Source organism: Mesoplodon mirus (assembly GCF_964341445.2).
Source record: "Mesoplodon mirus genome assembly, chromosome: 18".
In the NCBI taxonomy this organism is placed as follows: domain Eukaryota; kingdom Metazoa; phylum Chordata; class Mammalia; order Artiodactyla; family Ziphiidae; genus Mesoplodon; species Mesoplodon mirus.
The window spans coordinates 19,505,489-19,532,174 of NC_138994.1; the positions used below are offsets into that span (position 1 = coordinate 19,505,489).

General features: G+C 56.0%; 1 protein-coding gene across 3 annotated transcripts in view; it reads left to right on the plus strand.

Moving 5' to 3' along the window:
- Positions 1-26,686, plus strand: part of SDK2 (sidekick cell adhesion molecule 2) — a 261,648-nt gene that overhangs the window by 202,421 nt on the left and 32,541 nt on the right. For 2 of the 3 annotated variants that reach the window (XM_082604032.1, XM_082604030.1), the window contains 18 exons: positions 6,288-6,483; positions 6,683-6,781; positions 7,168-7,359; positions 8,975-9,096; positions 9,857-9,966; positions 10,068-10,218; positions 12,684-12,921; positions 13,938-14,053; positions 14,717-14,906; positions 16,388-16,486; positions 17,498-17,692; positions 18,721-18,922; positions 20,068-20,171; positions 20,685-20,755; positions 22,686-22,821; positions 24,401-24,457; positions 25,775-25,876; positions 26,069-26,184. In XM_082604032.1, coding sequence (XP_082460158.1) covers positions 6,288-6,483; positions 6,683-6,781; positions 7,168-7,359; positions 8,975-9,096; positions 9,857-9,966; positions 10,068-10,218; positions 12,684-12,921; positions 13,938-14,053; positions 14,717-14,906; positions 16,388-16,486; positions 17,498-17,692; positions 18,721-18,922; positions 20,068-20,171; positions 20,685-20,755; positions 22,686-22,821; positions 24,401-24,457; positions 25,775-25,876; positions 26,069-26,184 — 2,496 coding nt within the window. The remainder of the gene's footprint in view (positions 1-6,287; positions 6,484-6,682; positions 6,782-7,167; positions 7,360-8,974; positions 9,097-9,856; positions 9,967-10,067; positions 10,219-12,683; positions 12,922-13,937; positions 14,054-14,716; positions 14,907-16,387; positions 16,487-17,497; positions 17,693-18,720; positions 18,923-20,067; positions 20,172-20,684; positions 20,756-22,685; positions 22,822-24,400; positions 24,458-25,774; positions 25,877-26,068; positions 26,185-26,686) is intronic. The other variant, XM_082604031.1, reaches the window with a different exon arrangement.

Here is a 26,686-nt window from a genome sequence, read left to right on the forward strand (position 1 = left end):
CTCTCTTCCTTTTAATTTATTTAGTAAAGAAACTTAGTCATTTGTCCTATAGAGTTTTCCACAGCCTGGATTTGCTGACTGCATCCCTGCATTCCTCTAAACACTATATTTGCAGTAAATTGGAATTTAGAACTAGAGGCTTGATCATATTCAGATATGATGATTTTTTTTTTCAAAATATTACTTCCTAGATGGCGCTGTGCATTCTCATTAGAAGGCACAGTCTGCCTGTCTCTCTTACTAGGATGTGGTGACCATTGACCACCCTTGTGTACTCTATTATCTCAATAGGGGATACTTGAGGATATGAAATGTATTCAAGTATCAAAATGAGGATACTTGAATATTATGATTTCTTCTTGATTTATGAGCTGAAATACTTTCCCCAAAAAAGAATTTTTCCGTTAACAACTTTTTGGTTACCTGAAGGTTTAGTTCATCTAGGAAAAGCATGGTAAATGCTCAGTTCTTTTCCATGACTTAACAATTTTCAGAATAGTGAATTGGTTCCCTAGCATCTTCTAAGGTGACAGATGAGTTTGGATGGGGGCAGAGGGAGGCATCTTTTTGTTTTGTTTTTGTTATGTATTTTGTTTTGTATTATTATGTCCTTAAGGATTTTTAATACGTCTGATATGTTTCAATCCACTGCCATTATTACTCTTATTGATGCCAAATTGACCCATCACCCACCTCTTCAAGTTGGTGAGTCCTTTTGATGTGGCCCCAGGAGTCTCTTTTTTTTTTTTTAATTCTTTTTTTTTTAATTTTATTTATTTATTTATTTATTTATGGCTGTGTTGGGTCTTCGTTTCTGTGTGTGGGCTTTCTCTAGTTGTGGAGAGCGGGGGCCACTCTTCATCGCGGTGCACGGGCCTCTTACTGTCGCGGCCTCTCTTGTTGCGGAGCACAAGCTCCAGGTGCTCAGGCTCAGTAGTTGTGGCTCACGGGCCCAGTTACTCCGCGGCATGTGGGATCTTCCAAGACCAGAGCTTGAACCCATGTCCCCTGCATTGGCAGCCAGATTCTCAACCACTGCCCACCAGGGAAGCCCGCCCTAGGAGTCTTTGATAGCTTCCTTGCTATCTGGTATGACAGGGTGGCCCAAGCTAGCTCCTTTTTTTTTTTGCGGTATGCGGGCCTCTCACTGTTGTGGCCTCTCCCGTTGCGGAGCACAGGCTCCGGACGCGCAGGCCCAGCGGCCATGGCCCACGGGCCCAGCCGCTCCGCGGCATATGGGATCCTCCCGGACCGGGGCACGAACCCATATCCCCTGCATCGGCAGGTGGACTCCCAACCACTGCGCCACCAGGGAGGCCCCACCAAGCTAGCTCCTTTTCCTGCCCTGTGCCTGGGATCAGCCATGTCATCAAGGAGCCCTTGTTTCTTTTAATGATAGTTAGATACCAAAATCTGGGCATGGGGGTGCTCCTGGTTCCAGCATTGGTTGTTGTTTCAAGGCCCTGTGAATGGACAACTCAGAAATACATTTTTTAAAGATAAAACACATATTGATACTTCCAATTCAATTTCAGGACTCTAACATTTTAAAAATAATCTCATTGGTCTTTTGTCTCTCTTTTCTCCATTCTGAAAATCTAGTTTCTTCCACAACAACAGAATTACTCACCTACTTGATCCCACAAATACCCACAACAGTTTCAGAACAGCAATATCAACACTGTGATTACTGAAGATAGTTTCAGATTATCTGTAGTTCTTAGGATGTATCCCACCAGGGATACAGTCCCCACTTTCTGTGCTACAAAGTCTCTGAAATGGTTTCTTTCTGTGTAATTTTGCTAGGATTCAATAGACTGTGAGGTTCATTTGTTTCATTTGGGTTTCGATTTTTACGGATTGATTTTTTTTTAATTTTATTCTATAATTATGTAGCATATTTACATGGTTCCAAAGTTAAATCTACAAAGCAAAGTTAATTCAGAAAAAAATCAGCCTGAATTCTGGTCCTCTTCCTTCCCAAGAGAAGTGATTTCTCTTTGTTTGTTGGTTTGGTTCGGTTTTCCCTTCCATGTCTTTAACATAAACAAAGGCTATGCATGTATAAATGTGTATCATCACCTTCTTAGATAAATGACAGTGTACTCTACATACTTTCTCCATTTTGCTTTTTCATTTACATTGTATCCTGGAGATCTCTCTGTAGGAGTATATAGAGATATTCCTTGTCCCTTTTTTTTGGGGGGGGGTGGTACGCGGGCCTCTCACTGTTGTGGCCTCTCCCGTTGCGGAAGCCCCCTTGTCCCTTTTTAAAAAATCTGTATTGTGTTCCATTATGTGGATCTCCCATTGTTTAGTCAGCCAGCTCCCTAGTGATGACATTTTGGTTGTTTCCAGTCTTTTACTATAACAAACGTTTCTGCAGTGAATAGTTTTGTGCATACATTTTTTCATACTGTCACATATAACTCTGAAATAGATTCTTAGAAATGAGATTGCTGGGTCAAAAGGTAAATGTGTATAATTTTGCTGCTATTGCCAAATCGCCCCCATTATTTTTTTAATTTTTTAATTTAATTTTTAACTGGGAATATATTTACACGATTCAAAAACCAACGAATGTAAAAAGATAAACTTATAGCAGGCATCCTCCATGTCACGCCATGCCACCCCAGTCCCTCATCTGCCTGGTTCTATCCCACCCAACCTTGAAATTCTCCGCACTCCAGGGAACCACTGTTGTTAATTTCTAACATATCCTTCCAGGATGTTTTGCACGAATTCATGCAAATGCAAAGAGATAGAAAAGTAGAGGGAAAGACAAAGGGAGGGTGAAAAAGAGAATTTCCCCTTCTTGTTTTTAACTCCAGAATCTGGCAGGTTATACTCTCCTAGACTCTCGAGCCCGCGATGTACTGCCTCCATCGGAAACAGGAGGCACGTCAGTTCAGCCTTTTTCGCTACAACCATTGAGGTAGCTAATACTGTCTCCTGTAATAGCCTGAGGCTCAGAGAGGTTGAGTGATTTTCCCAGGGTCACACAGTAAATGACAAAGCTGTGCTCTGTCGTCCTTTCTCTCGGCTTTGGCTGCACATTCTGCACCCTGGCCCCCCCACCATCACACACACACACACACACACACACACACACACACACACACCTACCTTTCAGTTACAGGGGTGACCCCCTGGGCTTCTGCTGTCTAAGGTGGAGTTGCCTGTCCCAGCATCTAGATCTGAAGTCCGCCCACAAGCACACTCACCCACACACCCCAGCCATGCTCAGGGCAACCCAGTCTGCTTAGAATCCAAGACCAAGGACCTAACGAAGTAAATCAGCACTGACCCCCAGTAACAAGAGCAGGCATGGAGAACCCCCAGCCCTCACCTGGCAGCTGTGTGTACCTCGGCAGATAGAGGGCTGCGTCTAAGGTCTCAGATCCACAAATCTGAAGCCAGATCCTGGTGGTCCCCTGTGCACTGACCAGTCCTCAACCTTCCTGAACCTTGGTTTCCTTTTTATAGCAGCACAGGACAGTGATTCTCATGTCATCCTCATTGTGATGGTGAAACGGGACTGGTCCGTGTTGGGCTTAACCCAGTACCAGGCACACAGGAAGGGCTCATGGGACCAGAGCCCAGTGCATGTGTGGAGCACAACCTCCACCCCATGGCTGCCCAGAGCCCAACCCCTTGGAGGCAATAGAATGTGCAGAAGACACTTCTATTGTCTTCCTGGACCTGAGGGAGAGGCCTCTTAACGCTTAGCCTCCTCCTCTTTGGATGCAGCTACAGGACAAGTGGTTCACATCCCAGAGTAAATATTTTGAAGCAACCCCTGTCCTGCCTCTGTCTTGGGCTCTGGGCCTGGACCTGGAGGATGATGATGTGGTCATGACTCCACCCAACCGCACTGCCATCACCCTGTACCCATCTTCTTTGTCATATCTGAAGACAGTTCCCTGTGAATTTGCTTTAAGGAACCTGTCAAGACATTCTTTGTCCCTTTTTTTTTTTTTTTTTTTTTTTTTTTTTTTTTGCGGTACGCAGGCCTCTCACTGTTGTGGCCTCTCCCGCCGTGGAGCACAGGCTCCGGACGCGCAGGCTCAGCGGCCATGGCTCATGGGCCCAGCCGCTCCGCGGCATATGGGATCCTCCCGGACCGGGGCACGAACCCATGTCCCCTGCATCAGCAGGCAGACTCACAACCACTGTGCCACCAGGGAAGTCCTGTCCCTTATTTTTTTAAATAGTAGTGATCACTATTGGCCTAAACCCGAAAAAATAATATTTATCCAGATTTTGCACTTACTGGAGAATGCACCACACAATTCTAATGGTGTAATTAATTCGAATTTACATTGATTAAAGTAAATTAAAACATCAAATTTGTTTCTTAATCTACTCCAACAAAGTTCCGCAATTTAATTGCTATGAAACAAGATAACCGAAATAAGGAGGGTATTTAACCTACATATTAAACGCCACTTAGTATTTCTGATTAGTATTTTTAGGGTCTAATTGGTATCTAATTAACTTGCTATAGGCTACCTTTTCACAATTCCAATTAAATTTCCAAACATCCTTTATAAACACATGGCCATGAAAAGGAGGAGATGAAGCATCGTTACGGGCGTGAGTTAATCAAGAGACATTGGCGTGGTATTGTTTTATGTCTATAAATACCCAGGCTTATTAAAACTCATCCAGCATTGCTTTTCACCATTAATTGCTATTTAATCAATTTCAAATAATTGAGGAAATCTCTGAGACCAGCTGTCATTGTTAGAGACAGATGAAGGGCCCAGAAAATAGGAGTGTGGGGCAGGGAGGTGCAGCAACACGGATACAACTAGAGATGCTCCTACTAAGTGAACTAAGTCAGACAGAGAAAGACAAACACCATATGACATCACTCATATGTGGAATCTAAAATACAACACAAATGAAGTTGTCTACGAAACAGAAACAGACTCACAGACATAGAGAACAGACTTGTGGTTGCCAAGGCGGAGAGGGCTGGGGGAAGGATGGATTGGGAGTTTGGGGTTAGCAGATGCTAACATAGCAGATGCTATATATAATGCTAAAGTATTATATATAGGATGGATAAACAACAAGGTCCTACTGTATAGCACAGGGAACTATATTCACTATCCTGTGATAAACCATATGGAAAAGAATATCAAAAAAAGAATGTATAGGGCTTCCCTGGTGGCACAGTGGTTGAGAGTCCGCCTGCCGATGCTGGGGACACGGGTTCATGCCCTGGTCCAGGAAGATCCCACATGCCGCGGAGCGGCTGGGCCTGTGAGCCGTGGCCGCTGAGTCTGCACGTCCAGAGCCTGTACTTGGCAACGGGAGAGGCCACAACGGTGAGAGGCCCGCGTACCGCAAAAAAAAAAAAAAAAAAAGAATGTATATATGTGTATAACTGAATCACTTTGCTGTACAGCAGAAATTAACACAACATTGTAAATCAATTTTATTCAATTTTTAAAAAAAGAGGCAGGAAGAGAAGGAAAGGGAGGTGGGGAGTTTATGCAATTATGGCTGGGATATGTAGAGTGGAGATTAGAGGAAAAGTGATGCTGAATTTCCAGAAGGGGTTTTTTTTCCGATGCTCCACCTCTAGAGGATGGTTAAAGTTGAAATCCCAACTTGGAACAAGGTTAAAAGAGAGAGTTATCTACATACTGGAATTCTTAGGAGGAACTGCCCTGGCCCAGGCAGAGAAAGACATGGGAGCCCAGGTGTAGAAGCAAAGACCCTCAGCTACCCAGGAGCTGTGTGATATATTGTAAGTCACTTAGCCTCTCTGAGCCTGTTTCGTCATCTGTAAAAAACAAGACTGGCTTCCTGCCTGTGTAGGCGTTCAGGGCTCCACGCTCAGAAGGACCCCATGTTCAATTAAATGCTCTGCTGCCGTCTCTGGAAATTCTTCATAATTTTTGAACAAGGGGCCTCCATTTGCATTTTGCACTGGACCTACAAATTATGTAGCCAGTCTCGGTCAAGTACCTCCCTGTGGGGTTGCTGTGGGAATCGAGTGGGAGATGACTCACTGAAACCACCCTGCCCGGTACCTTGCTTAGAGTAAATCACTCAGCGAATGGAGCAGCACACCAAAGTGAGCTCCCAGAGGACAGATGCTCCAGTGGCCTGTGGGTATCCACCCGGCCTCCCCTCCCTGGGAGGAGGGACCCTAGGAAAGCTGGGCTCCTGGACACTCTCTGTCCGTTGGCCCAGCCTGTGGGAAAGCGCTGGGCCTCTGCTGGCACGTGCTCGCTGCTGCCGCCGTCCTTGAGTGGCTGCCCTCTCCGCAGCTGATGGCCTGGGAGCCAGAGCAGGAAGAGGAGGTTACCATGGTGACCGCCCGGCCCAACTTTCAAGACAGCATCCACGTGGGCTTTGTGTCGGGCCTGAAGAAGTTCACTGAGTACTTCACCTCAGTGCTGTGCTTCACCACCCCGGGCGATGGGCCTCGCAGCACCCCGCAGCTGGCACGCACCCATGAGGACGGTAGGCAGCGCCCTGACCCCGGCTCCCTCTGCCCCCACCCCCCTCCATGGTCCAGGCCGAGCGCTCCAGGCCCTGGGCAGCCCTGCTCTTGTCTTCGAGCCTGGGGGTGCCCCTGGAGCCCCACGGGCTGTCTCGAGAACGGTGGTCTCTCTCCGGCTCTAACTGGCATCGGGTGGGTGGGGGACGCTTTTGGGTACAGTGCCAGGGCCCGTGGGACACCTGAGCTTCAGTGAAATCCTGGACACCTCGCTGAAGGTCAGCTGGCAAGAGCCAGGGGAGAAGAACGGCATCCTCACAGGTAGGCGCCACAGCATCGCTGACCCAGGGGTGAGACGGGCGGCAGAGGCCCTCCTGTCCACCCCCCTGCCTTCAACCTAGTGTTCATCCAGAACCTCCCAGCAGACCACTCTTTCTTAAAAAGGACTCATAGGAGGCTCTCAGCCCCTGTGCTCTGTGCCGCATCCCAGATCTTCAGCCGCAGTGACCCACCCTCCCTCCTGCAATCCACACCCATCGGGGGGCACCCACCCAGGTTACACCTGGGGCCCTAGGCATGATGCTCCCACCTCCCTTGGCCCCCTCCTTCCAATGCGTGTCTAACTGCCAGACTAGTAAGGAAGTGAGAAGCAGGGCAGTAGGTTAAGGTCCCGGCCGAGCTCCCACCACACTGGGGCCTCTCCCCAGGATATCGGATCTCCTGGGAGGAGTATAACCGGACCAACACCCGCGTGACCCACTACCTGCCCAACATCACCCTGGAGTACCGCGTCACGGGCCTCACCGCGCTCACCACCTACACCATCGAGGTGGCCGCCATGACCGCCAAGGGCCAGGGCCAGGTGTCTGCCTCAACCATCTCCTCCGGGGTGCCTCCAGGTGGGTACCTGCTCCCAGCGCTGGGCTCCCGGCCTCTTGTTCTCCTCTTCGGGAGGAGGCCCCTTCCTCTTCAGGAAGATCGGCTTCTTCCCACACAGCTCTCCCCTCCCTGGAGTCTGGGGTTCCCGGGTCCTCCCAGGGCTGGCTGCATCCTCGTGATGGTGAGGCCGTGTGGGCTGCTGGCACTTCCTCCCCTGACTCTCAGGGGAGCCCGGGCCCCCGCAGAACCCCACCCTTGCCTCCTTCCGCCACTGGCCCCTCCCTCTGCTCCCCCATCCTGCTCCAGGCTCTGCATCAAGCAGTGGTATCTATGATTCAGGGGAAGAATTCTCACTGTCACCCAAAAGGTCCAAACGGATTCCAACCAGTGAGAATGTTGGTTGGGAAGGAGATAGAGCAGGGTGAGAATAATCTCACCCCCAGTGTAAACAGCAAGCTTTGGCCCCCATCCCACTTCTGCCAGACTCTGTGACCCTGAGCAAGTCAAGAATCCCCCTCTGTGCCTCAGTTTCCCCATCTGTGTCTATGGAGAGATGCACTGGATAGCCACGTGGTCCTGTCTGGGTTTGTAAGTCTATGCTTGTGTGATGTGGCCAGAATCCCTCAACCTGCCCACCGAGGTCGTTGAGATACCTGAGCTTCAGTTGACCCCAAGTGATAAATTGTAGTGCTCACCTGGCCCAGAGCTCAGTGCATTCATGCACTTAACCCTCCCAACAACCCTGAGGTAGGCAATATTATTATCATCTCAATTTACCGAGGAAGACACTGTGGCACAGAAAGGTTAGGTAACTTGCCCAAAGGCACAGAGCATCAGAAGCAGTGGAGTTGGATTTCAACTCAGACAGTCCGACCCCGGAATATGTTCTCTTTCTGTTCACCCTGAACCCCAAGGTTCCTGGTCAGAACACAGGGACTTCGGGAATTCCCTGGTGGTGTAGCGGTTAAGAATACGCTTGCCAATGCAGGGGACACGGGTTCGAGCCCTGGTCCTAGAAAGATCCCACATGCCGCGGAGCAACAAAGCCCGTGCACCACAACTACTGAGCCTGCGCTCTAGAGCCCGCGAGCCACAACTACTGAGCCCGTGTGCCTAAAGCCCGTGCTCCACAACAAGAGAAGCCACCACAATGAGAAGCCCACGCACCGCAATGAAGAGTAGCCCCCGCTCGCTGCAACTAGAGAAAGCCCATGTGCAGCAACGAAGACCCAACGCAGCCAAAAAAATAAAGTTAATTTAAAAAAAAAAAAAGAATACAGGGTCTTCCTCCTGTCCTCACCCCTCCTTCTAACCTCCCTCAGCCATTATTGGTTTGGGAGGGCTGTAATGGGTTATGTGTAGAGGGAGAGGAGGATTCATTCAGGAAGCCCAGCCCCTGTTTCCTGGCCCTGGGGGGTTCTCTCAGCCCCGAGCCTACCTTGGTCCCTGGTCTGAACACAGTGAGCCATAGATGCATGACTGAAGGCTGTGTTGCGGGTTGAGGCCTCGGCCATGCTCCTCCTCCAAGGTGTCTAGGAAATGTGTGGCACACAGCCCCCTCCGTGCCTGGAGAGTTCTGTGGGAGGTGGAAGGACCTTCTTCTCACTCCTTTCCTGCCCTGTTTTCCTTTTCCAGAACTCCCAGGAGCCCCCACCAACCTGGGCATTTCCAACATTGGCCCCCGCTCCGTGACCTTGCAGTTCAGGCCAGGTTATGATGGGAAGACCTCCATCTCCCGCTGGCTGGTGGAGGCCCAGGTAAAGCTGCCGGAGGAGAGCGCTACAGCCTGGGCAGCCTGCTCCCCGGCCTTGGCGGCACCCCGGCTCTTGAGAGTAAATCACATGTGTGTTTCAATCTGTGTGAGTTTCACATGCAACAATCAGAAGGTCAAATACACCAAAAATGCCCACAGTTCCACCTCCACCTCACCTATGTATACACACACACACATACATGCATGCACGCACACACACGCACACACACACACACACATCTCCTCTGGTCAGGGTGGTGACTGGCTAGCCTAGAGAAATAACCAGCTGCTTCCTGCAGCCCTTTACACCCATGGGTCTCACCTTTGGCTGCACCAGGGGAGTGTTCAGAAGTTCCAGCACCTGGGTCCCACCCCCAGAAATTCTGATTTTGATTTAGCTGGGGTTTTAAGAAGCATGCCAGGCTGTTCGGGAGAATCACCTGGGAAGCTTACTGTTGATAAATATGCAGACTCCTGGGCACCACCCCCAGTGATTCTGATTGGCTGGGTCAAGGGCAGGGCCCAGGAGTGGGTTTATAATAATCATCCCATGAGATTCTTGATGCAGGAGGGCTCAGGGTCACACTTGAAGTCTTGTTTAAGGGCCTGGAAAGATGGGGGCCCCCTGTGGTGCCCTCCGGGTGAGCCCTGGAGTTTGTGTCAAGACCTTCCCTGGGCCGGGCTATACCTCCCGGGAGCTGGGGCTCAGCACCCCCATCTCAGCCTGGCAGGCTGGCCAGGTCTAAGGGTGTCTCCCTTTTCAGGTGGGCGTGGTCGGGGAGGGAGAGGAGTGGCTGCTGATTCACCAGCTCCTCAACGAGCCCGACGCCCGGTCCATGGAGGTGCCCGACCTGAACCCCTTCACCTACTACAGGTAACGGGTTAGGAAGGGGAGGGGGCTGCCCGGCCTGGGACGGACTTTGGCCGTGGGGTCCTTCCCTCACCATTTTGCTCACCCCTCTCCGCCCATCTCAGCTTCCGCATGCGCCAGGTGAATATCGTGGGCACTAGCCCACCCAGCCAGCCTTCCAGAAAGATCCAGACCCTCCAGGCGCCCCCTGACATGGCCCCGGCCAACGTGACGCTGCGCACAGCAAGTGAGACCAGCCTGTGGCTCCGCTGGATGGTGAGGCTCCCGCGAGGGCGGCGGGGGTGGGATGTCTCCTCGGGCCTCAGCACCCTGCAGAGGTGTCACTGCCTCAAAGCGGGCATCCACTGGATTACCTCCAGGCCCCTTCTCTGTTCTGAGCATCAGTCTTCGCCAAATGAACAAATGCCCCACGTGAAAAGAAGCTCGAAAGTACTGTTTATTGAGCATTGCCACATGCCAAGCATTTTACATTTTTTTTCTTCCATTTAATCCTCCCAGTAATCCTGCAAAGGACATGGTACTATCCCAATTTACAGCTAAGAAAACTGAGGCTCCGAGAGGTTAGGAATTCACCCACAGTCACACAGCTCCCAGGGGTGGTTCTGGGATTCGGATGTAAGTTGTCTCACCCACCAAGTCAGAGAGTGAGGGGTTGCTTTTGAGGTTGAGGGGGGAGGTCAGGGAGACCTTAGGCTCTGTCCCCACAGATCAGGGTTCCACGTCAAGGGTCATTACCACGGTGACCCTGCACAAGTTAGTAATATGTGCAGAGGGCTTCTCCTCCTGCCAGGCAGGGTTCTGAGTGCTGTCAAAGTTGGACCTTGAACCCTCTCCATGAGCCTGTGACAGTGATCCTGGCCCCCACTTTACAGATGAGGAAACTGAGACAGAGAGAGGTGGAATAACTGGCCCAAGACCCCCCACACCCCCTAGTTAACAGCAGGACTCGGAATCCCAACCCGGGGAGTCTGGCCCCCAAAATCCACCGCCCTAACCCCTGAGCACGCTGCCAGCCCATCTTCTGGGGAACAGGAGAGAGCATTTCTCCCCCAGGACATTGCCTGGAACTGCGTTTCCTGGCGCAGGCACCACAAAGCAGCAACCCAAGAGGAATTCCTAGACAAGCAGACATGGGGCCAGCACCAAACAGCCCGGCTCCTTAGAGAATCCAGGAATGATAGCTTCAGGGGGAGCTGCCTGGCTCCGCTTCACCAGGCCCCTCCGGCCACGCAACTCTTTTTTGCTTCCACTAAAGATGTCTTACTAGTTGCCCCAAACTCAACTTGCAAAGCCCCGAGCTGTGGGCTGGGGTTTACCAGAAAGTCTTTGCTGCCTTTCGCTTGCCTGGACAGCCTGATGGAGGCGCTAATGGCCATCAGCCCAGACGAGCGCTAGTTAGGAATGACGATGCCCCTCCCAGGCGGCTGGGACCAGCACCAGGCAGAGCTGCTGTCAGGCCCCGTTCGCCCCTCCCCGACCCCCCGCTTCTCACCTCAACTCTGCTCCCCTCCAGGCTGCTCCCCGTGCCCCTTCTGCGTCTCACTTTAAGGTTCCCAAAGACTAAAAGGCTATAAAGTCTGGTACGTAGGGTGGGAGCTGGAGGGGGAATAAAAGGCAGTGGTTGCACTGTGCGGGGCCCCGGGCCCCTCCGGTCCCACCTAATGGCACATAGCCCATTGCCTTTCCTTAGCAGGTAGGAGAGCATGCGCTCAAGGCCCATCTCAAGCTCTCAGGCCCATTGATTGCTGTCTTAATGGTCTCTGGTCTGCTTCACTAAGTGTCTGTAGGCGCGGGGGCTGGCAGGAGGGACCGGGGGATGTAGGCAGTGAGGCAGAGGCCGAGCAACCAGAGAAAGTAGGTCAGAATGTGCAGAGCCTGTGGATCATGGGCTCGTTGGAGCCTCTGGGGAAGCAGAATGGGGGCAGGTGAGGGCTGAGGATGCCCCAGCTTCAGCCCTGTCACCTTCAGAGGAGAACGTGAAGGCTGGGCCCTCAGCTCGCACCTGCTTCAGATCCCAGGCTGCTCCCAGTGTACAAAGACCTCCACTGCTTATCAGCACTGCCCAAGTTCATCCAGATGACCTTGAGCCGGTGACCACAGCCCCACCAGCCTAATCATAGGCTCAGGAGATGAAGCTGTCTTTTTTCTCTTCACTGAGACTCAAACAAAAAGGAGGCTGAAACTGCAGCGGGAGAGACGGAGGTGTGCTGGATGGAAGGACCTCCTGACAGTGACTGGAGCTCCACCCATGCCTGAGATGCTGCCTTCACATGCTTGCTTCTCCAAGGGCAGACACAACCTGAGACCAGGCGTGCTGTAGACAATTAAATACGTATATGTTGGCAGGCTGAGCGAGGGAGTTAAGTGGCAGAGACAGCCACTGCCAAAGGTGCTGAGTGTGGGACAGACAGCTTTTATGCCTCTCTTCACCAGGGCCAACTCCTCTGGCAGGGTCATAAATTTGTCACCTGCACAATGCCACCTCTCCTCTGAGCCTGGGGTAGAGAGACAGGGAGATGGTGGGGCCGTCAGAAGCACAGAGCTACACAACTAAGCCCCACCCAGGGGTGAGAGCGCCTCCCATGGGGGCTGACGGGCTGGACAGTGGGCTGGGTAATCCCGAAGGCTGCCTGGAAGAGGCAGCACGAGCCAGGCAGTTCTTCCATACGCTAGGTGGGCCTGGCCTCACAGCTGCTTTTCCTACCCCTGCCCTCCTGCAGCCTCTCCCGGAAATGGAATACAACGGGAACCCCGAGTCGGTGGGCTACAAGATCAAGTACAGCCGGGCGGACGGCCATGGCAAGACGCTGAGCCACGTGGTCCAAGACCGCGTGGAACGGGAGTACACCATCGAGGACCTGGAGGAGTGGACGGAGTACCGCGTCCAGGTGCAGGCCTTCAACGCCATCGGGAGTGGGCCCTGGAGCCAGATGGTGATGGGCAGGACCCGGGAGTCAGGTACTGCCCCCTCATGCCAGCTACCCCACCCGCTTCACCTCCCTGGGGCCTGGGGATACCCCCCCACCTTTGTCTCTCTGCCCTCAGGGCCTTCTAAGGGTTCAAAGGCTGGAGCTGTTGTGCGAAATTGTCCTGGGCTCATTTTCCTATTTGTGCTCAGCGTCTAGCAGAGCACCCTCTGTGTGTGTGCGTGGCCGTGCCTTCCAGGACCTGATCTTCCCAGCACTGCTTCCAAAGGTTCCCAGGAGGGGCTTCCCGCCTCTGTGTCCCCACTTTTTTTTTTTTTTTTTTTTTTTTTTTTTTTTGCGGTACGCGGGCCTCTCACGGTTGTGGCCTCTCCCATTGCGGAGCACAGGCTCCGGATGCGCAGGCCCAGCGGCCATGGCTCACGGGCCCAGCCGCTCTGTGGCATGTGGGATCCTCCCGGACCGGGGCACGAACCCTTGTCCCCTGCATCGGCAGGCGGACTCTCAACCACTGCGCCACCAGGGAAGCCCATGTGTCCCCACTTTTAACCCTGACACCCAGCAGTGCCTGTGAGACCCCAAGATGGAGGTGAGGGGGTGGGGAGAGGGTACGGGTTGGGTGAGCTCTCAGAACATTCCAGAAGCAGCAGCGGCTCATAGGGGCCTGGCAAGGGGACACCCACAGAATATGTGCTCCCGGCCTACAGGCAGCCCTCATCCAGCCGCATGTGGCGTGTAGCTCTGTGGCTTTTTCCTAACGCCCTTTAAATGATGGCTCCCTTCCCACCCTAGCCCCTCCCCCACCCCTCGCTGCTACGCTGGCAGGAAATGCAGCCTCATCCTAACGTTAGTCTGAGGGGGGATAACGGGGAGGCTGATCTGAAGCCAGAAGCAGCATCTGCGACACTCTGGAGCCAAAGGCATCATCGTCGCAGAATAATTTGCTATTTGGGGACCGTGCCCCGTTTCCTTCCTCAGACCCCACCCCACCCCCTCCACTGTGGGGTCCACTCTGGGTCCTGAGCTGCTTCTCTCCGCTCCTTTCTCCAGTGCCGTCCTCGGGCCCCACCAACGTGTCTGTGCTGGCCACCACCTCCAGCAGCATGCTGGTTCGCTGGAGCGAAGTCCCAGAGGCCGACCGCAACGGGCTGGTGCTGGGCTACAAGGTGAGTCCCAGATCCGAGCACGGGAGGGGACTGGAGCCCTGCACCCACTTCCCTGTCCCGGCGCCCTGTCCTCGCGACCCCCTGGGGCCCAGGACTCTGCCTTCTACAGTGGACACGGGGGATCTGCCGGCGGCATCCGCTGGTCACCATGACAACCAAGGAGTCCTCCCTTGGGGGTGGGGAAGCTTCCCATGAAGGCCGGGGGTCCTTGGGGCAGCTCTACCTCCCCCAAGAGGCCACACTGGGTGCCCCAAGCCTCATTCTCAGCCCCGATGGGCCCAGCTTCAATTTCCATTATCTTCTAGAATTCTTCCCAAAGCTGCACCTACCGCCCCAGCCTTGAAGTCAGGAGACGTAACTTAACATCCCAGCTCTGCCACTACTGGCTGTGTGACCTTGAGCAAGTCACGCCCCCTCTCTGGGCCTGTTTTCTCAGCTGGATGCTCTCTAAGGAACCTTCCAGCTCCATGGCTGACTGCATCTTTGTGTCCCCCTCCTTCCCCGAGCACTAGGCTTGTGTAACCTGGGAACCAAGCCCCTCCAGGGAGCCCCAGGTCCACCCACTCATCCTCACCTACCTGGCTCCTGGGGAGGAGATAGGAGAGGTTCTGGCAGGACCAGACCCAGGCCGGAGGCCCTCACCCCTGTGCTGGGCTCCAACAGGTGCTGTATAAGGAGAAGGACTCGGACTCCCAGCCCCGGTTCTGGCTGGTGGAAGGGAACTCGTCACGCAGCGCCCAGCTCACAGGCCTGGGCAAATACGTGCTCTACGAGGTGCAGGTGCTGGCCTTCACGCGCATTGGGGACGGCAGCCCCAGCCATCCTGCCATCCTGGAGCGGACCCTGGATGACGGTACGTTCACGTCCCTGGGAGCCTGGGGAAGGCTGGGAGCTGCGCTTCCTCCACCCCTACCCTGCCCAGCCCTGCCCTGCCCCTCTGGGGTCTCTACCCTTCAGGGAACCGTGGCCTCAGGCTTCTGGTGGGGGAGGCAGGTCACTGAGGGCCACCAACCCCATTGCAAGGAAAGGTAATTACAAACTGCGCATCCCTAAGGAAGAAATGACAATGCAAGGGCAGACTGGCATCTGATCCAGTCTCTCTGGGACAGGTGAACAGAAAAGAGAATTTGTACCCGCTTTGATTTCTTGTTCACCTGGGGCAGGCTCTCTCCGAGTGCAGGTCTGTGCAAGCGAAACGCTTGATTTTTTCCTTTACACAAGCCTACGGGTCCTGTTAGCAAACGAGTGATGCCTGCCGGGCTCCAGGCATTCATCTCTGCAGCAAAGCTCCCCATCAGAGGCTGAGCTGACAGGTCCTTTGCCCCCCTTTCTCCTCCCCACACACATCCCCGCATACCGCTCACCAAAAACACTCGTGGGGTCGGGACGAGAGTGCAAAACGAAGCCCAAACACCATATGTCTCTGTGTTCTAAAGTGATAAATCAAGCTAATGACCTGTTAAATATGTTCTACCCTCCTGCCTTGACAGATATACCCTCCTAATGACCTGGAAGGCCAAGTTCAAGTTTAGAAATCTCAGATTTCTTGGCATTCCGTGTTAGATCGAGGCAGCCTGGGAAGAGCTGCCCCCCCAGCCGTCCCCCAACTCTGCCACCCTGTTGTCTCCCCACCGCCCCCATCACCTCTGGCCCATACCATTCAGTTTCCATCCATTTGCCCAAAACGCCTGCCCCTTGGCCATCCCTCCGTCCACAGGGACAAGTCTACACCCTCAGGAGGGTGGTTCTGGGCCCCTGTAGAACCAGGAAGCATGCCTGGGGCTGTTTGGGCAGGGAGCTCCAGATCCAAGGATTCCAGAGTGAGGTCTAGAAGGAGGAGTGGTGTGTGCTTGGGGTTGGCACTTTCATTTGCCCCAAAGCTGGCACCTTGGTCCCGTCTATTTCCTGTCACATAATGCATAAACCTCACCAATAGCATCTTCACGTCCTGTGTGAGGACACGGTGCCAGGCACAGACACACACTCCTCAAAAAAGTTCAGCGAGGGCTTCCCTGGTGGCGCAGTGGTTGAGAGTCCGCCTGCCGATGCAGGGGACGCGGGTTTGTGCCCCGGTCCGGGAAGATCCCACATGCTGCAGAGCGGCTAGGCCCGTGAGCCATGGCCGCTGAGCCTGCGCGTCCGGAGCCTGTGCTCCGCAACGGGAGAGGCCACAACAGTGAGAGGCCCACATATCGCAAAAAAAAAAAAAAAAAATTTCAGCGAGCAGAGTGACCCCTTCCCCTGCCACACGCCGTGCTGCTCTGCTGGAGCTGGGCTGGTCTAGGGACTGAGCAGCAGCTGCAGTGTCACCTGCTTCTCCTCTGTCCCCTCCAGTCCCGGGACCACCCATGGGCATCCTGTTCCCCGAGGTGAGGACCACATCGGTGCGGCTGATCTGGCAGCCCCCCGCTGCCCCCAACGGCATCATTCTTGGTAAGCCTGTACCCTTCCCGGGCCCTGGCTGCAGGAAGAAGGAGGTATAAGGTGTAAAGGAGGCAGATTCAGTCTTGGCAGGAGAGAGGCTAAGCCCAGGACAAGTGTCCACATGTCCTCAAGAATGGTTGTGAGTCTAATTTCTCCTACTAGAAATCTCAGCCTGTAACATTATCAGCTGGAGGGCAAGGTTGGGGCTCAGGTCTCTTAGGGACCATGGGTCAGCTCTGTGCCTCCACGTGACCCAGGTCCCCAGGGGACTGGCCATCTGGTGAGCCTCGGCCGCCGTTCCTAGGTGTAGCCAGGTGAGGGCGCACTGGTTGGCTCAGCCCAGCCGCGCCCACAGGTGGGAAACGAGGCCTAAGGCACCCAGGAGGAATGCTACAGGTCAGAAGCATCATTTCGTAGTCACGGTTCCTACTAACACACACACACAGACACACACACACACACACAAACGCACGCACACGAGAAGACTCACAGGCTTGAAATGAGCAGCTGTGTGAACTTGAGCAAGTCGGCTTCCCTCCGTGGCCTCAGCCACTCACCTGTAGAATGGGGGATCGGACCACCTGTGCCCAGTCCAGGGCTCTCAGTCCTGGCATCATGCAGCGCCCACCCCCTGTGAAAGCTGCGCCTCTGGAGACAGAGTCGATGGAGCTGGGGGGTTGGGGGGTGGGGGGAAAGCGTTTGGGCTTAGAAAGACCTGGGCTGGAATTCCAGCTTGGTCAATTCCTGGCAGGTGGCCTGGCCTCTCTGAGCCTCAGTTGCCTCGTCGGGGGGCTGGGCTGGGGGTTGCAGACACTGCATGGAGCACCTACTCGTGCCCCCCACAGTCCCACCCCCCAGGTGACAGCTGAGGACGCAGGAGCGACCCAGAGGGCTTCAAGCAGACCAACCACAGCTAAGGTGGCCCAAGGGCAGACACAGCAGTGAATGAGCCTTGCTCGGGGCTCCGGAGGAGCTTTTGCCCCACCTCCCAGCACGGCCTGTCTCCTTCCTTCCCCGCAGCCTACCAGATCACACACAGGCTCAACGCCACCACGGCCAGCACTGCCACGGTGGAGGTGCTCGCGCCCAGCGCCCGCCAGTTCACAGCCACCGGCCTCAAGCCAGAGTCCGTCTACCTGTTCCGCATCACGGCCCAGACCCGCAAGGGCTGGGGAGAGGCTGCCGAGGCCTTGGTGGTGACCACAGAGAAGAGAGGTGACTGCCCACTGGGACTGGGGAGGCCTGGGAGCTCACACCATCTCCTCGTGCACGGCTGGGGGTGGGCTAGTTGTGAGTCTCTTGCCCTGGTCCAGAATGGAAAGTGGGCTCAGATCTCTGAGGCCAAGGTCAGCAAGGGCTCCAGCAGACTTCCAGAGCTGATCTGGGAGTTCCCCTCCCCAGGGTCCTGCCCTGCCCAGATTTTCTAAAGGGCGGGCTGGTGAGACCAGCTTCCTTCCTCTCTCCCCTCCTCCTCAAGAGGAGACTGTGTCCAGTTGGGTGGAGGATGGGACGGCGGCCTGGAGCCCTGGCTGCCGTCGCCCTGCCTCCCTGAGCCGGCTTCTCGCCCAGAGTTGGGTTCCCCCAAAGCAGGCCTGAGCCCCAGATCCCTGTGAGCGTGATTTATTAGACAGTGTTCCCAGGAAAAACCAGAAGGACAGTGGTTCTCGGCCAGGGTGCCCTTGCTTCCACCCCGGGATACTGGGCAGAGTCTGGGTGTCACAGGTGGAAAGGAAGTGCCCCTGGCATCTAGAGGGTAGAGGCCGGGGTGCCGCTACACATCCTGCAACGCACAAGATAGGTCCCCCAATAAAGACTCATCCACCCAAGTGCCAGAGTGCTGAGACCAAGAATCCCCACCGTGGGGCGTGGGGAAGTGAGAAGAGGCCAGGCCCTCGCAGGAGACAAAGCCGAGCCCCACCGAGGCAAATGTGGGCTCAGCCCCACCCCACTGGGGACAGCGTAGGTTCCATCTCAGCGCCGTGCAGACCAGGGCAAAGGAACTGGGGCGTTCACACCACCTCACTGTCAGCCCTGTGCTGGGGCTGCCCTCGGGGTGTAAATTCCCAGGCACCTGGGCCTTGAGTAGCCAAGGAGTCGCTGGCCAGGAGCCACTGTGCTGACTGTCGGGACCTGTGTGCAGAAGTGGGATGGGGTGGGGGGCATCAGTCCTCCCGGGGGCCGAAAAAGTGCACCCCCACCTCCGCCGTGGCCTCACCTGCTCCTCCCCAATCCACCCGCTCCAGACCGCCCGCAGCCCCCCAGCAAGCCCGTGGTGCAGCAGGAGAACGTGAAGGCACGCAGCGTGCTGCTGTCCTGGGAGCCCGGGAGCGACGGGCTGTCACCCGTGCGCTACTACACCATCCAGACCCGCGAGCTGCCCAGCGGCAGGTGGGCCCTGCACTCAGCCTCTGTGAGCCACAACGCCTCCGCCTTCGTTGTGGACAGGTGAGGCCCCCGTCTGTCCGCCAGCATCTCCGCTCCACCCCTCCCGGCCCAGAGACAGCGTCAGCATCGGAGGGGCCCCTGGGAACACCGGGAGCCCGCCCACCCCCAGATCGCTTCCACAGCCCGCATCCCCCGGGACCTCTCCGCATCCACGCTCATGCCCTCCAGCTCTGTCCTAACCTCCCTCCCCACCCTCTCTGCAGCCTTGTTAGGGCTGCCTCTCATTATCTATTTCTGGAGCCTAGAAGCCCCCTCCGTGAAAGGCTCGCCATCCTTCATTAGCTGGATTCCTCCAGCCAGGCAGAGTCTCCCTCTCCATCCTTAATAGGGGAGTGGAGCTTCGCTCCAAAATTCTGCCTTCAATTTAATTCCTAGTGGGATGTTTTTTTTGTTTGTTTTTTGTTTTTTTTGCGGTACGCGGGCCTCTCACTTTGTGGACTCTCCCGTTGCGGAGCACAAGCTCCGGACGCGCAGGCTCAGTGGCCATGGCTCATGGGCCCAGCCGTTCCGCGGCATGTGGGATCTTCCCGGACCGGGGAACGAACCTGTGTCCCCTGCATCAGCAGGCGGACTCCCAACCACTGCGCCACCAGGGAAGCCCGGGATGTATTTTTAACATTCCAGTTGATGAGACTGAGAGTTTTGAGCAATACTTTTCTCCTCACTCCCCCTCCCACCCTCAATAAATCAGAAGGGAAGCTGTTTGCCTGGAGAGGAAATGAGGCTTATAGAGATGAAGTGCTGGTTAACTCCTGAGACCCTCAGCCCTTCCTGAATTTACTAAATGCAAGAGAGGGCTGGCAGTTCTTGGGGGAGGTGTCAGCTCTGAGGGGAAGTTACTGGAGCTTTCCTACCTACAGGCCCCTCTGAGATAGGGCATATGTGGACGTTTCCACTTGGGAACCTTTGGCATCTAGCAGCAGCCAAAGTGAGGCCACACCCTGAGCTGGCCTGGTCTAGGGCACCCCAGGGCCTGGCCTGAGCTTGTTGCCTGCGTAGCAGCCCATCCTTCTGAGCCTCCACGTTCCTGTCTGAGTGATGGACCCACAGCTGCTGGGGCTGCCCTGGGGAGATGGGGAGCAGAGACGGCGGGGCAGGGCCGTTAGGGGACACCTCCGTTCATCAAACCCAATTCCCCTACACAGGCTCAAGCCCTTCACGTCCTACAAGTTCCGAGTGAAGGCCACCAATGACATTGGGGACAGCGATTTCAGCAAGGAGTCAGAACCACTGACCACCCTGCAGGCCGGTCAGTGCCCTCCACGGGGGTCTCTTTCTCTTGGTCCCCTGGGTACTTGCTGGGCACTGGCCATTCTCTTCTGGGGGAGGAGCCTCCAAAGATGGATGGGGCATTGGGCATGCTGGGCCCTTGGTCTGGCTCCCAAGGCAGAGCCCCAAGGAGGTTTGGGCCAGAGGGGCCTTTGCCATGGGCTCAGCACCCACACCCAGCCTGGCATCCTCGTGTGTTTCTTCTCTGTCCTCGAAGCTCGTGGCCGACCACAGAAAACCACAGTGGGAGTGGGGAGGCCTGTGGCACTGGGTGCGGAGAGGAGGGGCTCTGGGCCCTTGGGTTTGGGCTGGGGTCAAGGTCCCGGCCCCTCTCCCACTTTACACTGGCTCTTTGTTGTACAGAGCTTGGGGCAGTGGGCATGAGGAAGGGCTTAAGCGGGCCCAGTGTCTGAAGAATCTGGTCCCGTGGCTCCCAGGGGTCCTAAGTCCCACCCCCACCCCCCCGAGCTCACCTGTCCGCCTCTCCCCCCAGCCCCTGATGAAGCGCCCACAATTGTCTCAGTGACACCGCACACCACCACCTCCGTGCTGATCCGATGGCAGGTACGCCTGGGCAGGCGGGGAGGGGCCTGTGTCCCACGAGGACTGACACACCCTGTGCTGGGACCAGAAAGACAATAGCCCCCGCAGGGCTGGAACACGGCACCCACATGCATAGACACGCACACACACGCACACAGATGTGTGTACACGTGCACATACACACCCTTCATTCCACCTCCAGATAATCAGGTCCTACCCTACACCCTTCTGTGGATGAGGACCCAGACTCGGGGAGGTGACAAGAATGCCCCAGGTCACACAGCTACTAGGTGGCAGGGCCAGGTTCGGTGCCCTTACGTCGGCAGAATCCTTGCACAGAGAAGGGCTGGGGGCCGTCAGGGCCTCCAGCGTCTCCGTGAACCCCAGCCCTGCTCTGAGTGAAGGGATTCCCGACAGAGACCAATCACAGGTGTGCCTGCCTCACCTGCACCCAGGCCGGGCTTTGGTCCTGTCACCATGAGCAGGAACCCATCATCCAGGTACAAAGAACCAGCCTCCCACCTCTCCTCCCCCAGCCACCTGCTCAGGTGGGCACTGCCGTCCCTCCATGGCCTGAGGAAGACCCGGGACGAATCTCAGAGACCCAGCTGCCCGTGGGTGCCTTTAGGACCCTCCCCAGCCCCTGAAGCCCAGTCCCGGGACTCAGCGGGTCACCCACAGAGGCCCCAAAGCCCTGAACTCCTGTCTCCTTTTCTCAGGATTAGAGGGGCATGTGCCAACCTTTGCCCACCTGCAGCCCCCATGAAGGGAAAGCCCTTGAAGAGAAAACAGGAGGGACCCCCCCTCCCCCTCCCCCAGCTCAAGGCCCCACCTGAGAAGGACAGTCCCTTAAGTGAAAATGACCTAGTGCAGTGGGGAGCTGACCAAGGCTGGAGCAGATCGGGGCCCTCGTGATGAAGGGGGCAGGGAGGGGCCAGCTGCAGCCAGGAATACAGTTAAGGAGCTAATAAAAGGCTGAACCATTTCAGCAGGTTTTTTAGAAAAGGCATCATAACAAAGTAGTTTCTGGGACTTCCCTGGTGGTGCAGTGGTTGGGAGTCTGCCTGCCAATGCAGGGGACACGAGTTGGAGCCCTGGTCCGGGAAGATCCCACATGCCGCGGAGCAACTAAGCCCGTGCGCCACAACTACTGAGCCTGCACTCTAGAGCCCGCGGGCCACAACTGCTGAGCCCGCGGGCCACAATTACTGAAGCCCACACGCCTAGAGCCTGTGCTCCACAACAAAGAGAAGCCACCGCAATGAGAAGCCCGCACACCACAACGAAGAGTAGCCCCCGCTCGCTGCAGCTAGAGAAAGCCCGCACGCAGCAATGAAGACCCAACACAGCCAAAAGTAAATAAATAAAGTAGTTTCCACCTTCTCCAGAAGCCTGTTCTCCAACTCATCTGAGGACGGGAGCAGAAAGCAAAGAGGAAAACGATCAAGGCAGAGAGGAGCCGCGCACGAAGACACACCACCCTTGTTCTTGCTGAAAAGCAGGGCGAGGACTGTCCCTAATTCCCGGGCAACTCCAGGAAATCCTGGCCAGGGCAGGTGATCATGTGAGGAAGTTTCTAGACAAGGAACAACTCTTTGAGACGGTTCTGTGTCCAGAGTCATGCTCAGGGCCCCCATGATGCTGTGTGACCTTGGGCAAGTTCCTCACCATCTCTGAGCCTCACTTTCCTGTCTGTTCGGTGGGGATGGCATGGCGATTCCCACCCTTCCCTGCCTCACAGGGAACGCTACAGGGATGGAGTAACCTCGCTGGAAATGCTTCGTAAATTAAGAATGCTCAATGCCACTTTGATTCCTTTTCCCGGTTAAGACACAGTCCCTGCTCTGTGGCTGCAGGGCACAGGATGGGGAGGGAGGCAGGGGCGGAGTGGAAGGGGATGCTCAGCCATGGTCCAGCCCGGCCGGCCCCACCCCCACTCCCTTCCCTGCAGCCACCGTCAGAAGACAAGATCAACGGCATCCTCCTGGGCTTCCGGATCCGGTACCGGGAGCTGCTCTACGAGGGTCTGAGGGGCTTCACGCTGCGTGGCATCAACAACCCGGGGGCCAAGTGGGCGGAGCTCACCTGTGAGTGACAGTGGAGGGAGTCGGGGGTGGGCGGGGGCGTGAAGCTCTCAGCATCCTGGAATCACACTAACCCGAAACCCTGGCGCCCTCCCCTGTGTTTGCCTCTCATCCCGTCCCATTCAATCCCCAAGTGCGTGTTTATTGAGCACCTTCTATGCCCCAGACACTGGGGGGACACCAGTGAACAAGACAGACAAGGTCCCTGCCCTCTCAGACAGAGCTTGCGGGCTTGGGGAGGAGCCAGGCACTAGAGAAGAAAACCCTGATATAGGTATCTAAGACCGTTGGCATGGCCTCTGTGAAGCACATATTCCAGGAGAGCCTAAAGCAGGTGTCAGAAAAGGCTTCCCTGGGGATGGCTGTGGTGCCGACACTGATGGATGATTCCAGGTCAACCAGTCCAGAGGAGGTTGGGGTGGGGGGGTGGATCCTGGCATGTGCAAAGGGCCTGAGGTGGGAAGGACCCAAAGCAAAGCCTGGTCATGTCCCAAGGGCAGCAATCTGGCCCCCTCTGGTTCCTCAGGGAGATGACCATTCTGCCCTGGGCTCCCCGGAATCCAGCCTGCCTCTGCAGCAGGAAGGACAAAATTCAAGAAGCCAAGTAGAAATCCCAGAGAGTCACACACAAGCAAAGGAATGACACGTCGTACTTCTGGGTTAGGATGGTTACTTTGGGGTCTTGAGGACCATGGCTGGTGATGGGGTCCAGAAGCAGGTGCCCCAGTTAGAGGCAAATACAGTGACAAAGGCAAGAGCATGAGGTCAGTGCCAGGGCAGCCGGCTTGAGATGCAGTCGAGGGCCCGTTTGGGAGATGTTGTGCTCTGAGCCCCAACGCACACACGCGCACTGATTCAAGTTGGGGAGAGGGAGGCCGGTGGGAGGGGGAGGGGTCTGGAGGATTTGGTCCCCAGGTGGGTGGTGGTACCAAACCAGAGACACTGGGAGGAGAGGAACAGTTTAAGATCCTCTGCGTTTTGATTTTTCCTCCCGTCCTTCTCGTAAACACTCTGCCCCTTGTCTTCTAGCGGGTATTAACAGACAAGATGATTGAACACGTAGCCAAGGAGAATTAATAGAAAAACTCAGAAATAGCTGATCCAACAGCTTGTGTTATTTTTTTTTTTATTTTCTGGCAGACATGTGCTGGTCGTTGTGATTTTATAGGCCTGTGTATAATACAGTCATATTTCCTGGTAGTAAAATGGTTTCTGGTTCATATGAGGAAATTAACGACACCACTCTATCATGGCAGAAACTCAGCCTTAGACAAGGGACCAGAGCTGTCCCCATCTGGGGATGCTGGGCTCCCAGGGGCTCCCGTGCCCTGTGACCTCCAGCAGGTGCACACCAGGATGGGATGGCACTGTCCTGGGAGCTGCCTCTTCCCCCCTCCCACCTCCCCCCCATCCCCGCTCCCACCGTGGCCCCTAACTCAGGAACCTGGAGGTCCCTTCCTTCTGCATGCGTGTTCCCATCCCACCCCCCTCATCGGGGTCTGTGTGGCTCGGGGGGGGGTGTACTAACCTCCTCTGTCTCCTGTCTCCCTCCGGCCCCCTCCACCCCACCCCAACCCCGTAGCCTTGTACTCCGTGCGGGACCTGAGCCGGCCCAGCCTCACGCAGTACGAGCTGGACAGTAAGTCCCCCTGCACGGCGGCTCCCCGACGGGCCCCGCCTTCCACGGGGAGGGGAGAGGGGCCTCCGAGGACGCCTGACCACAGCTGAGTGGTGTGCCCATGTCAGGCTGCTTGAAGAACGGGAACCCCCTGCACACGCGTGACTTTCCTGAAATACACAGAAAAGCAGGGGGTCGCCAGGGAAGGTCTGCTCCAGGCCACCGTCCATCAGTGCAGGACAGAAAGGGAAATGGCTAAGGTCTCGTCCTCCTGGGGGGCGGGGGATGGCGAGAGGACGTGCGCGGTAGGGGCCGGGGGTCCCGCTGGTTGGACGGGCAGGCGTCCACGTTGCTGCCGCTCTGTCTTGTCCCATCAGCTCAGCTCTGTCTTTCAAGCCAAGGCCCACCCTGGAGTGAGCAGAGTCCCCGTCTTCCCTCAGGGACCAGGAAATGTCCCCACCTGGTGCCCCGAGCCCTAGCTCTTTCCTGACGTCCCAGAGGACATTTGGTTTTCCCCGAGGCCCGGAGCTGTGGGCCGGGGGCCTCCTGTTAATAGCACGCGTTTCACTGAATTGTCCCTCTGGGTCCTTCCTGAACCGGCAGCCCTCGCGGGTGCAGGGCCAGGGCTATCGGGGTGCTTAGGACTTCCACCTGGGGAGGGGGCGCTGTGGAGGGGAACGCAGAGGAGACTGGGGGAACGCATCAGCCACCCCCCAGCAGGGACGGCAACTGCCACCCAGGGTGTCGGGGCCTGTTTTCCTGCAGCTGCTCCCCTCTCCCAGCTTCCATCTAAGCATCTCCCCCCAAGCACCCCCAACTGAGCAAAAACATAGAGTTTCTTAGCCCCAGAATCGCATCCAATGAGCCTTTTCTCTTTAGGGCTGGGCCCTGCCCCCCGCGTTAAGAGCTGGTTGATGAAAACTTGAGGGTGGAGGGGGGAAGCTGGGAACTTGAAGCATCTGAAGTGACCAGTATGTCCAGGACAGGTAGGGAAGGAGTGACCTGTGACCTGGCGCGTCCGGGACAGTTTTGGTTCACACCTGTTGACCCAGCATAAATGTTAACAGTGCCCCTTTCGGTCTCAAAAATGCCCAAGGTGGTCACACTTGGCCAGGACGCCACCCAGTGTCTCCCTGTGTCCGGATTCCCAAGGATGAGTCAGAGCATCCGTCTCCCCAGTGTCAGCTGCCCCACCTCTTACCTGTTCTTTCCTGAACCTGCACTCAGGGGTCCAGAGTCGCAGGGGTGCATCATCAGAGCGCCCCCTGCAGCCACCCCCGTCCACTGCAGGGCCAGTGACCTCTGTGTGCCTCTCCCCTCCCCCACTCTCACCCCCAGACCTGAACAAGCACCGGCGCTACGAAATACGCATGAGTGTGTACAACACTGCGGGCGAGGGGCCCTCCAGCCCTCCCCAGGAGGTCTTCGTCGGGGAGGCAGGTGAGCGCCGCTGCCCCTCCAGCCCCAGCACACCCTCCCCACCCCCCCAAACCGGAAGCCCAGCGGGAGGAGAGACTGGAGCTGGGGGGGGGCCACACCCCACCCCCAGCCCCCACACCCCACCCCCAGCCCACCTCCTCTTCCTCCTCCCTGAGGTCCCCTCATGCACTCACCACCCCTCTCACCCTCCAGTGCCCACGGCAGTGCCCCGCAACGTGGCCGTCCACGGCGCCACGGCCACGCAGCTGGATGTGACGTGGGACCCACCCCCGCTGGAGAGCCAGAACGGAGACATCCAGGGCTACAAGGTACAGGCGCTCCAGCAGAGAACAAGGTCCAGAGGGACACAGGGCCGGGTGGTGGTTGGGAGTGACCCAGCAGTGGTGAGGTCCCGGGTCTACACCTGATCCCTTGGCTGTTTGCACCCAATCACCTGAAACACCTGCAGCTGGAGCAAAACTCCGCCAATTTCGCCCCCACCCCCGGCGTCCTTGGGGCAGGCGGCGCTCAGATGCTAGAAATTCAGGCCACCCCCCAGCTTGTATCATCCCTGGGCGGTACACCCCCCCTGCCCCCACCCAGCCCACCAGCTCCCGATGCCAACGTGAGACCCCTCAAAGTGGTTATTTGGGCAACCCTAGTTACCATATTGATGCAAATCGAATGGCCAATTAGCAAAGGACCACCGGCCAGGTGTTAGAAATTTCTGTTTAAAGTTATTTCTAGATTTCAGGCAACATCTTGTGTTATGACAGGATTCAATTTATCTCCAAAATTCGCAAAGCTCTTTAGAGCTCCTTAATCCTCCTG